This window comes from Mastomys coucha, unplaced genomic scaffold (genome assembly GCF_008632895.1).
Source record: "Mastomys coucha isolate ucsf_1 unplaced genomic scaffold, UCSF_Mcou_1 pScaffold21, whole genome shotgun sequence".
Lineage (NCBI taxonomy): Eukaryota > Metazoa > Chordata > Mammalia > Rodentia > Muridae > Mastomys > Mastomys coucha.
In genome coordinates, this window is record NW_022196904.1 from 136,796,627 (window position 1) to 136,809,279 (window position 12,653).

A 12,653-nucleotide genomic window follows, 5' to 3' on the forward strand; every position below is an offset into this window, starting at 1 on the left:
TCCCAGCAACCACATGGTGGCTCATAACCACCCGTAATGAGATCGGACGCCCTCTTCTGGTGCGTCTGAAGACAGCTCCAGAGTGAGCAGGGCCGGCAGAGGTCCTGAGATCAACAGCAGCCACACACATAATGGCTCACAGTCATTTGTACAGCTACAGTGTACTCATACACATAAAAATGAAATAAAATAAATCTTAAAAAAAAAAAAAAGAAAGAGGAAAAAAATAATCTGATGACCAAGGGTGATGGTTCAGGGCTGTAAGCCCAGCACCTGGACAGAAGCAGAGGGATCTGGAATTCAATAGTTGGAGATTGGTTCTAATGTTAGGAATTTGTGTGTCTAGACGCTGAAGGTCCTTGTCCCCAATTGGTTTTTGATTGATCAATAAAGATGCCAGGGGCTGGTGAGATGGCTTAGCGGGTAAAAGCACTGACTTTTCTTCTGAAGGTCCTGTGTTCAAATCCCAACAACCACATGGTGGCTCACAACCACCTATAATGAGATCTGATGCCCACATCTGGCCTTAAAAATTCAATTCCCAACAATCACATGAAGGCTCACAACCATCTGTAGAGTGTACTGAAATAAACAATCTTTAAAAAAAAAAAAAAAAAGATGCCAATGGCTGGGTGTGGGGTGGAACACTTAGAGTTGCACCAGTAGGATGCAGAGAGGAACAAGAGAATTGTCATGACTCAGGTAGAAGGATGGAACACAGTAGTAGGAGGCGATAAAGCCAACCAGCCATGTGAGATTTTGGGTAATTGCCCACTGGCCATTTCCCCAGTTAGTTCTCGAGTAGCAGGGGAAAGTTTAGGAGTGCCCAGCCTTTGAGATAGCCAAGAAATTTTAAAAATAGGTTAATGTGTGTGTGTGTGTGTGTGTGTGTGTGTGTGTGTGTGTGTGTGTTTCATTCAAGGATCAGAAGATAGCTCCCAGGCAGGTAGGTGTTCAGGTGCATCAGCTGGGAGCCAAAGCAGTGTAGCAAAAACTCCCAATACACAATGTAGCTCCAGCTGTTTGGTAAGTTCAAGGCGATCCTGAGATACACGAGACCAGCCTCAACCACCTTCCCTCATCAGAAAAAAAATAATAATGCTGAATGAATTTGCCCTCCCTCACATACCACTTCTAATCAAACCTTAAGGAACATTAGACTCAAAATCTCACGCTGGGCCAGCAAGATGGCATCTGCTGCCAAGCCTGACAACATAAGTTCAAAACCCCACCCCACATGGTAGAGGGCAAGAACTCTCTCCCTCAAGTTGTCCTCTGAGCTTCACACCAGTGCTGTAGTACTCACATGCCTGCACAAATAGAAAAGAAATACTTTTTTTCCCCCTTAGGTCTCAGGGCTGAGGCCATAGCTTAAGAGTGGAGCATTTGTCTAACATTCCCAAGACCCTGGACTTGATCTCCAATACCACACACACATAAAGAACTCAGGAGTGGGTACCCTCCTCTCCATCCATATTGGCACACCATCATCCCTCGGCTGGCAGTTGCCTCCTAATCTCCAGGCTTTTCTGAGTTCATAGTCTCTTGTCCTAGCCCAAGTGTAGCAATTGTGGAACTAAACAGGCATTGGCCATTCATCTTTTATAGACCTTGAACTTCTTAGGACAGGCTCAAATCTTCCTCCTTTCTATCCTGCGGACTTACAAGTAGATGCTCTGTATATGTTACATTGATGGAGGAATAGGAGAATAGAAAGAAATGAAAAGTGTTGTGTGTCAGCTAGACACCTTTTAATCCTACTGCTTGGGAGGTAAAGGCAATGGATTTCTGAGTTCAAAGCCAGCCTGATCTAGAGTGAGTTCCAGGACAGCCAGGGCTATACAGAGAAACCCTGTCTTGAAAAAGAAAGTAAGAGCCAGGCGGTGGTGGCGCACGCCTTTTATCCCAGCACTTGGGAGGCAGGCGGATTTCTGAGTTCGAGGCCACCCTGGTCTACAGAGTGAGTTCCAGAACAGCCAAGGCTACACAGAAAAACCCTGTCTCAAACCCCCCCCCCCCAAAAAAAAGAAAGTAAGACTGGGCAGTGGTGGTACACACCTTTAATCCCAGCACTTGGGAGGCAGAGGCAGGTGGATTTCTGAGTTTGAGGCCAGCCTGGTCTACAAAGTGAGTTCCAGGGAAGCCAGGGCTACACAGAGAAACCCTGTCTTGGAAAAGAAAGAAAGAAAGAAAGAAAGAAAGAAAGAAAGAAAGAAAGAGGAAGGAAGGAAGAAAAAAGGAGAGGAAGAAAAATAAGTGGCATGTGCCAAGAGAGTTGAACAGTGTTATCAAGAGATAGATAGGTGAATGGTCAGACAGCCTGGTGAATGGGTAAGGGAATGAACAAGCTGGGAAGGCTGTCTTTTGTAAAGCTGGCCCTCTGTCTCTCGATTCTCCTGTCACTTCTTGCTCCCCTCCTCTTGTCCTCACCTGGTGGCCTCCTGTCGTTTATGGAAGGTGCGATTAGGAAAGTTGGCAGAGAAGAGAATTTCATCATCTCCCAAGATGGGGGTCTTCTTGTTCCTGGCTGAGGCCTGGACAGCTTCCCGCAGTGCCTTCCAGGTCTGCTTCTGGGGACCTTTCCATGGGAAAATCAAGTCTGGCTCACACTCTTTCCTGGATCTCTGTGCAGTTCCACCCAGCATCCAGGCAAGTCCTAGCCCTCTCCAGCCTCTCCCACCAGCCCCACCCCTCCATCTGAGCACAGGTCTCTCAGGCCTCCCCGCAGTACTGACCACATTCCAATTCCTCCTGTAACTGCCTGTGTAGTCGCTCCAGGTCCCAGGGCCCCTTCAGGTCCTTGGCCCTTGGGGTCCCCTTCTGTGACTTTGGAAGACTGTTGGAGCTAGAGCCGCTTCCCTGTTTGTAGCTCTGCAGCTCCCCTTCTTCTGAGCCCTTCTCTCCAGAATTCCTCCCCTTATTGACAGAACTGCCCTTTCTCCTGTGGGGGTCTTTGTGTTCCTCCTCCTCCTCCATCACCTCTGAGATCAATTCCTCCTCCAAGATCAAGCCCTGCCCTGGGAGCTGGGGCAGTTCCCCAGGGCTGAGACTTTTCTCGGCTTCCTCAGCATTCTGGCCTTCTACCTCTGAGACATCCTCACACTCCGATCCTGACCCTTTCCCTGATGGCCAGAGGCTGGATCGGTCTAGCCCTTGGCTCTCAGCTTTGCCTAGAGGCGGGGGAAGGTTGGCCCAGGCCTCTGGCTGATGTCTCTTCCCCAGGCTTCCCATCTTGTGGCAGGCTCGAAGGTCTTCTGAGACGTTGGCTACTGACTTGTGCCTGGACTTGCATTGGGGGGCTGCTGGAGGGAAGAGCAGGGGTCGATGGCCCATGGCCATAGAGGAACTTGACTGAAGCAGAGTCTGGCCATCTATGATGAAGCTTTCCCAGGCCCACTGGAAAGGGAAGGAAGGCTTCCGAGGTGGGCTGAAGAGACTGCAGAAGGAGGAGAAAGAAGTGAGAATGAGGGTCCTCCTGGTCCCCAGAGCACCTCCCAGTCCACCCCCAGCTGCTTACTCCTCTGCCTCAGCTGAGCCACGTCCTTTCTTGTTCCGCCTCCGGGGCTTTCGTTCTTTTTTTGTTGTCTGCCCCGCGCTGTAAGATCTTTGTAGCTGGCAGCTCGGACCCTGCAGACTGTCTCCACTCCCAAGGTGCCGCTGGGCAGGGACAGGGGAAGAGAAGAGCACTGACCAGCCTCCCACACTTCACCTCCCAGGGCTTCCTCTCTTTACATTCTGTCTAGACCGCGCTGTGGCTGCCTCTAAAACTCACTGATCACTCACTACCTCTTCTGTTAAGGACAGCATGAGTTGCAGATCTGGGTTGGGGAGGTGACCCACTAGGTAAAGGCAATTATCACTAAGCATGACAACCTGAGTTCAGTTATTCCTCGGGAAGCTTCTCTGATCTCCACATGCACCACACACACACACACACACACATACACACACCTATACACACACACATACATACACACGCACACACAACACACACACACACAAATGACCTTTAGGCACTTACATATTTAATCTTCCCAAAGAAACATGCAAGGGGGACCGGGCGGTGGTGGCGCATGCCTTTAATCCCAGCACTTGGGAGGCAGAGGCAGGCGGATTTCTGAGTTTGAGGCTAGCCTGGTCTACAGAGTGAGTTCCAGGACAGCCAGGGCTACACAGAGAAACCCTGTCTCGAAAAACCAAAAAAAAAAAAAAAAAAAAAAAAAAAAAAAAAAAAAAAAAAAAAAAAAAAAGAAACACACAAGAAACACACAAGGGGATTGAGCTTGCTATATCACACATCATACAAAGAGTTAGGCTCATGCACTTCCAAAGTGCAGAGGTCACATGGCTGGTGATTGGTGGGACTGAGACCCACACATGTGGTCACTGTTTGAAAATCCCAAATTTGTCACCACTGAACTCTGCCACGGGAAGTGTTCAAATGTCCCCAACACACAGATGGCAATTGCTCTGATTTGATCATTATGTATACAGATTACGATACTGTTGGCATCAATATATAAATATAATGTTATTAGTTTTTGTTGTTTTGTTGAGATAGTGTCTGAGGAGGCTAGGGATGGTCTCAAACTCACTGTATAGCTGAAGATAGCTTTTTTTTTTTTTTGATGCAGGGCTTTTCTGTGTATCTGTGTAGCCCTGGCTGTCCTGGAACTCACTCTGTAGACCAGGATGGCCTCCAACTCAGAAATCCACCTGCCTCTGACTTCCAAGTGCTGGGATTAAAGTTATGTGCCACTATGGCTTGGCTGAGGACAGCTTTGAACTACTACTGATCCTCCTGCCTCCACATCCCAAGTGGTGGGATAACAGGCTGCACCAGGATGCCTGGTTTGGACTTCTTTACATTTAGAAAAATGTCTGGGTATGATGACACAGAGCTGTAACCACAGATATGCAGCAAACTGAGAGAGGAGGATTGTGAGTTCTAGGACAGCCCAGATCCGATAATTTGGTAGGAGACTGCCAAACAAACAAACCATCCACCACTGCCACCCAAAAACACCCAGCCAAACCACCCACAACAAAAGCTCACATACTTCTGGATGTCACCCAGGGCTCTGGACTTAGTGCAACAGAAGTAGGAGGAAGGAAGGGTTTTTATTTCCCAAACTCCTTTCCTCCCTGCGGTGTTCCCAAACTGCTCCATCTGTCCTCTAGGGTTCCTGTCCCAGGCCTTCCTAAATATTACCAGGACCTGAGCCCCAGCCTTATGTCTCCTCAAGAGCCTTAGCCAGGGCTGGCCTCTTCTGGCCTAAGATGCCACTGGGCGGTTGAAGCTCCCCAGCTGGGCCTGCCTCCCTCACCTGGTCCTCTGGAGAGATGCTTGATAGAAGTCTGAACAGCCCTGTAGGTGTCCCTGGAACCAAGGGCTCTGTGCTCTGCCTTGGTTTCTCCGATAAGGCCCTAACCAACAGTTGGTCAGTGTTTAGCATATTGGCATGTTGCCCTCTCCCACCCCTACCTGCCAGCTCTGGAACTGCCCTCTGCGCCATCTCCATGACAACCAGGCTGTGACCAGTCTGAATGACTCTAGCAAAAAGTACTAGGTAGGGACTAGCCAGGCGTATTATGTTGGTCTCCTTTCAGAGACTGTGTTCACCAGGACCCAGGACTGCCTCGTGGCTTGTCTCTGCCCCTGCTACCTGACCTGGTGTAAGCTCCCTACTTCTCTAGGCCTGTGTTTGTCCATCTGCTTTTGAAGGGATATCAGAACTTGTTATCTCAAAGGGCCCTCAGGTCCTCTGAAAATGCCCCATTGGTGCCCGAGGCAGGCCATGGCCTTCAGCCTGCCTTCAGCCCCCTGGCAGGGCCTAGCCACAGGATACTGTGCTCCTCACAGATAGCAAGCCACTCAGACTGAGAATGACAGGGCTTCAGCCTTACTTGTTTTCTGAGCCTAATGGTGTATATTTGTATTTTGACTGGCTTTGTTTTGCTTATTTTAAGCAGTGTTTCACATGTAACCTAGCTAGCTGGCCACCCTGAGCTATTTGAGACACTGCTTAAAGAAATGAAAGCCCTTCTACAAAGCAGTAATTAAGCAAAAGACAATGTCTCAGTGAAAAGGTTGGGACTGGGGTGAGGGGCTGGGACTGGGGACAGGGATGGGCTCAGGGTAAGTGTACACTCAGTAGTCCTGAGGCTCTGTGTTCCAGTCCCAGAACCAAAAAACCAACCAACCAACCAAATAAACAAACAGACAAACAGGGGATGAAGCTGTGGAGATGCCTCAGTTGTTATACAAGCATAAGGACCTGAGTTCAATTCTCTGTGCCCACATAGAAAATTACCGCATACCACTTAGCACATACATGCCTTTAACTACAGTGCTCTTGAAACAGAGGTCGGTCTGTTCAAGGACAGCCTGGTCTATACAGAGACTTGAGGCCATCTGGGCTTCACAGTGAATCCCAAGTAGCCAGGCCCACACAGCAAGACACAAGCATAAAAATCCGAGAGTAGGGGGCTGGTGAGATGGCTCAGTGGGTAAGAGCACTGACTGCTCTTCTAAAGGTCTTGAGTTCAAATCCCAGCAACCACATGGTGGCTCATGACCATTCTTAATGAGATCTGATGCCCTCTTCTGGTGTGTCTGAGGACAGCAACAGTGTACTTACATATAATAAATAAATAAAAATTAAAAAAAAAAATCTGAGAGTAAAGAGCAGTTTGTGGGCTGGCGAGGATGGCTCAGCGGGTAAGAGCACTGACTGCTCTACCGAAGGTCCTGAGTTCGGATCCCAGCAACCACATGGTGGCTCACAACCACCCGTAATGAGATCTGAAGCCCTCTTCTGGTGCGTCTGAAGACAGCTACAGTGAATTACACCGGAGCGAGCAGGGCCGGAGTGAGCGGGGCTGGCAGAGGTCCTGAGTCCAATTCCCAGCAGCCACACACATGATGGCTCACAGCCATCTGTACATCTACAATGTACACATACACATAAAATAAATAAAATAAATCTAAAAAAAAAAAAAAAAAAAAAAGAGCAGTTTGTTAGCCAGGCAGTGGTAGTGCATGCCTTTAATCCCAGAATTTTCTTGTCTTCTGACCTCCTTGTCTACATGCTTTGGCATGTTGGTATCTGCCCCAGATACACACACAATAAAATTTAAAATTAATAAAACAATTAAAGGGGCAGGGCAGTGGTGGCGCAGGCCTTTAATCCTAGCACTTAGGCGGCAGAGGCAGGTGGATTTCTGAGTTCCAGGCCAGCCTGGTCTACAGAGTGAGTTCCAGGACAGCCAGGGCTACACAGAGAAACCCTGTCTCTAAAAACCAAGAAAAAAAATAAAATTAAATTAAAAAATCAAAAAAAGGCTTGCCTACAGCTTGATCTGATGGAGTCATTTCCTCAATGGAGGTTTCCTTCTCTCAGATGATTCTAGTTTGTGTTGTGTCAAGTTAATACAAAACACCTGTATTGTTAGTATCCTTCAGTGGGACAGAATAAGTGGGGCATGGAGATATATAGGACAGGAGACTTATTTGTGAAATTAACTCATGTAACTAGGATGGCTTAGGTGCCCCACAATAGATCATCTGTCTGAGTGCTGAAGATCCAGAGATACCAGCAGCAGTGTGGCTTCAGAAAAAGTTGAGGACCTTAGAGCCAGGGAACTGGTCTTATAATTTATAGTTCATGGTCAAAAGCCTGAGAACCTGCGCTCCCTGGTGCAAAGGCCAGAGAGACTTGAGTTCTTTTAATTTCTTTCTTTCCTTCTTTCTTTCTTTCTTTCTTTCCTTCTCTCTTTCTTTCTTTCTTTCTTTCTCTCTTTCTTTCTTTCTTTCTTTCTTTTTTTTTTTTTTTTTTTGACAGAGTTTCTCTGTGTAGCCCTGGCTGTCCTGGAACTCACTCTGTAAAGCAGGCTGGCCTTGAAATCAGAAATCCGCCTGCCTCTGCCTCCCCAAGTGCTGGGTTAAAGGCGTGTGCCACCACTGCCAGGCTCTTTTAATTGTTTATTAATTTTAAATTTCATTGTGTGTGTATCTGGGGCGGATACCAACATGCCATAGCATGTATCTGGAGGTCAAAGACAACAAAACTCTGGGAGTCCTTCCTGAGGATTGAACTCACGCCATCAGGCCTGGCAGCAAGCTCCTTTACTTGCTGAGCCAGCCACCTTGCCACCCAGGAGCCTGGAATTCTGGTAGCAGCAGAAGTTATCTGAGCTCTTGGAGAGCCCAGTTTACTTCCTGCATCTGCCCCATTTGCTCCAGACGGTTGGATGATGCCCATCAGCTGCCAGGGCCCATCTTCCCACTTAGTTCACTAAGACTCACGTTCTAGTTTCTGGAAGCATCTGTGCTCGATTGAATCCTTAATCTGGTGAAACTGACACCCAAAATTAACCACTATAGAAACTATTCTATTTGTTAAAGGCAAGGTCTTATGTTTTGAACACTGGCTCAAGCTATATGTAGCAGAGGATGGATTTGAACTCTTTACCTCCTGTCTCCACCTCTCATATATTGGAATTACAGGCAGATGTTTCCATGCCAATTCCATTTTGCCTGAGACAGGTTTGTTTATAGTTTAGGTTTTTTGTGGTTTTATTTCTAAGACAGGGCCTTACTATGTAGGTTTGGCTACCCTGGAACTCACTCTATAGATAGACTAGGTTAGCCCTCCAGCTCACAGACATCTGCCTGCCTTTGTCTCTCAAGTGCTGGGTTTAAAGGTGTGTGCCACCACGCCCGGCTCTTGAGATCTGTCGTTCTTGCTGTGCACCCCAGGCTGGCTTTGAGTTCTTGATCCTCCTGCCCAGGCTCCAAGCACTGGAATGGTAAGTATGTGCCACATTTTAATTATTTTTAAAAATTTTAAGTTGGGTGGTGGTGTCGCACACCTTTAATCCCAGCACTTGGGAGACAGAGGCAGGTGGATTTCTGAATTCGACGCCAGCCTGATCTACAGAGTGAGTTCCAGGACAGCCAGAGCTATACAGAGAAACCCTGTCTTGAAAAACCAAAAACAAAAAAACAAAAAAACAAAAACAAAAAATTGACATTTTTACTTTATATGTATGAGTGTTTTACCCACAAGTATGTCTGTATATCACATGAATTCAGTGCCTGCTGAGGTCAGAAGAGAACACTGGACCTGAAAAGGAGTTTCAGACTGGAGAGATGGCTCAGTGGTTAACAGCACTGACTGCTTTTCCAGAGGTCTTGGGTTCAAATCCCAGCAACCACATGGTGGCTCACAACCACCCGTAATGAGATCTGATGATCTCTTCTGTTGTGTCTAAAGACAGCTACAGTGTACTCATATATAAATAAATAAATAAATATTCTTTTAAGAAAGAAAGAAAGATAAAAAAGGAAGAAAAGAAAGAAAAAAGGAGTTACAGTTGTGAGCCGCCATGTGGGTGCTGGGAACCAAACCCCAATCCTCTGGAAGAGCAACCAGTGCTCTTACCCTCTGAGCCATCTCTCCAGCCCACTTTTGAAACCCTCATCCTTGTCAGAAGTATGAATGGATTCAAGTTGGATTTATTTATTTATTTATTTGAGAAAGAGTCTCATGTAGCCCAGGCTGGCTTTGAACTTGCTATACAGATAAGGATAAACTTCAACTTCTGATCCTCCTGCCTCCACCTCCCTAGTATGGAAATTACAGATGTTCACCACGATGCCTAGTTTATTTGGTGCTGAACACTGAACTCAAAGCTTCATGCATTGTAAACAAGCACTCTACCTATTGAAAATATGCTCCCCTGATCCAAGGGTAGATTTCCTATACTTGTCTTTTGTGTGGATAGGGTGGGGTGTGTGGCCTGGGATGCACGTGACCACTGGAGGATAACTTATTAGACAGTTCTCACTTCTATCGTGTGGGTCTCGGCAGTCAAATTCAGGTTACCAGGTTTGGTGGTAAGCACCTTTACCTGCTGAGCCGTCTTGCCAGTGTCTAGGATGAGTTTTGAGAGAGTTGGGAAGAGAGTTGGTAAAGATGTCAATTTGGAGACAGCTGGTATCCTGCTGAGACCTCAAACCTGAAGCTGGTGAACCTTCTTCCTGTCTCCTTCTCCTTTCTTATGGTTTTTTTTTTTTTTTTTTCTTTAACAAGACATGATTTCAGCCGGGCGGTGGTGGACCATGTCTTTAATCTCAGCACTTGGGAGGCAGAGGCAGGTGGATTTCTGTGTTGGAGGCCAGCCTGGTCTACAAAGTGAGTTCCAAGACAGCCAGGGCTACCCAGAGAAACCCTGTCTCGGAAAAAAAAAAAAAGATGACATGATTTCTCTGTGTAACCTTGACTGACCTGGAACTCACTCTGTAGACCAGGCTGGCTTCGAACTCAGAAATCCACCTGCCTCTGCCTCCCAAGTGCTGGGATTAAAGGCATGCATGACACACCTGGCCAGAGGATAGTCTTCTAATTCCAAATCTGGTGCTGAGTGCCTTAAGAAAGCTCAAGAGGCTTGATGTTGTAGTGGCCTGGGGTGTCAGTAGTAAAGTGACCTCCAGCAATTACATGGCCTGGCAGTGGAGACTGACTGACCCTAAGGTAAAAAATAGATCCTGGGAAGGGAGCCCAATGGAATGGGTCTGTGTGGGCCAGAAGGAAGAAAACAGAGCAAGCAAAACAAAGGCGTTAGCTACCATTTGCTGTAGTTGGGGTTGTTCTGGAAAGGCGTCCCAGAAAACCCAGGCAGCACCCCCAGATAAGAACAGATTTTTTAGTTTTAAACTCTTTAAATGTGTATGGATGTTTTGCTTGAGTCTATGTTGAGTGCACCACGTGCCCAGAGAGGCCAGAAGAGAGTATTGGTTACTGAAACTGAAGTTACAGATTGTTATGAGCCACTATGTGGACACTGGACACTGAACCCAGCTCCTCTGCCGGAGCAGTACATGCTCCCATCTCCTGAGCATCTCTCCTTGCTGGTGGAGCCAGTCATGCCCACACCCCCTTTACCACCATTCTCCTCCCACCCCTTTACAATAAGATAGCAGGAGTCTGGGGTAGAGGACAAGGATAGGAAGATCGACTTCCCTCTGTCCTTAATGGTAGGGGCTCCACTGGCCCGAAGAGCAGCAACTATGTCATTCTAAATCAAGTTCAGAGAGGGAAACACAAAGTAAAAGTGAGTCAAGCTCAGAGATCTGACAGCGACATATGCCACGGACCGGGATTTCTCGCGGGGTCCCTGTTCCGCGGGACAAGGGATTCTGGCCAGGTGGGCACGGGATTCGGCTTTGACAAACAGACTACACACGGGTGGTGTAAAATCTGAGTGTATTTCTTTTAAAATGGCATGAGGCTTTTACAATCATTGCAAAAGAGAAATAAAAAACCTGGAAGCTCAACAGTTGAGGTACCTCTGAGGCTATCTGAAACATACTGGGTCTAAAACAGCAGCTATCTCTTCTGAACTGGTGCTGCATCCCCCGGGCCCAAGTGCTCTGGGCCCGGGGGACTGCGAGAGATACATGAATCTGAGTCCTAGCCCATCTAAGTTCTAGTGCTAGTCCTGCATGTGAGTCTAAGTCCTTCTTCTTCCAGTCCTAGTGCTAGACTGAAGTCACTTAGGTAAAACGACCCCCACACACCCAGGTCAGCAGGGTCTGGTAGCCAGGTGTGAAACAAGAAGAAGAGGGGTGGAGCCCTCTCTGTTGAGGTATTCTTATGCTAATTCTCTGGTTCTTGCTGGAGGCAGACAGAAGAGAATCTTGACCTAACACTTTCAGCTAATGTCTTAGAGTGAGAGAAACCTTTCAATTACTCTCTAGTACTTAAAATATTAAACTAAGATAGTTGGAAACATTGGTGAAGGTCAGAAAGCAATGTCCGAATTTCCTCTTGCTAACTGTAAGAAAATGATATCTTGGTGAGTTCCTAGCACACTAGTACGAGGACATATCTGGGACACCTCTGAGTTTGGGGTGCCAGGCGACAATGCGGAGGCAGGAGACTGACTTTCCTTGAAGTTTACGCCTCAGATACCGCCTTCACACAAAGTGTGCGTGGCAGACATAAAAACCAGTCGTCACTTTATTTTAAATCACACATTCATTTGTTCTATTTATTTATATTATTATTGCCTGTGCATGATGGCAGGGGGTGGGGAGTTGGCTACTGCCAAAACATGTGTGTGTAGGTCAGAAGACAACAGACAACTTTGTGTTGACAGTTCTCTCTTGTCACTTTTTTTTTTTTCTTGGTTTTTTGAGACAGGGTTTCTCTGTGTAGCCCTGGCTGTCCTGGAACTCACTCTGTAGACCAGGCTGGCCTCTAACTTAGAAATCCACCTGCCTCTGCCTCCCAAATGCTGGGATTAAAGGCATGTGCATGCCACCACTCCCCAGCGTCTCTTGTCACTTTTATATGGGTTCTGGGAATACAACTCATGTCATCTGGCTTGCACAGACAGCACTTTTCCCATTGAGCCATCTCACTATCCCCTATTTTATGTTTTAGGGAGTCACCTCTACTACCTTACTCTGCAGGTCAGGCTAGCCTCAAATTTTCTTAAAGGTGAATGCCTCCATACCAAGCCAGCAGAGATTTCTTTTCTTTTTTGTAAAGATTTATTACAGATGGTTGTGAGCCACCATGTGGTTGCTGGGATTTGAACTCAGTACCTCCTCCTGCCTCTGCCTCCCAAGTATCTCTTTTTTT

General features: G+C 47.1%; 1 protein-coding gene across 1 annotated transcript in view; it reads right to left on the reverse strand.

Moving 5' to 3' along the window:
- Positions 1-5,529, reverse strand: part of Tsga10ip (testis specific 10 interacting protein) — a 15,465-nt gene extending 9,936 nt beyond the window's left edge. Inside the window, exons 1-4 of the mRNA XM_031389281.1 lie at positions 5,328-5,529; positions 3,518-3,657; positions 2,736-3,436; positions 2,431-2,578 (exon numbers count right to left, since the gene is read on the reverse strand). Coding sequence (XP_031245141.1) covers positions 2,431-2,578; positions 2,736-3,436; positions 3,518-3,657; positions 5,328-5,522 — 1,184 coding nt within the window. The 5' untranslated portion in view covers positions 5,523-5,529. The remainder of the gene's footprint in view (positions 1-2,430; positions 2,579-2,735; positions 3,437-3,517; positions 3,658-5,327) is intronic.
- Positions 5,530-12,653: the final 7,124 nt, after the last annotated feature.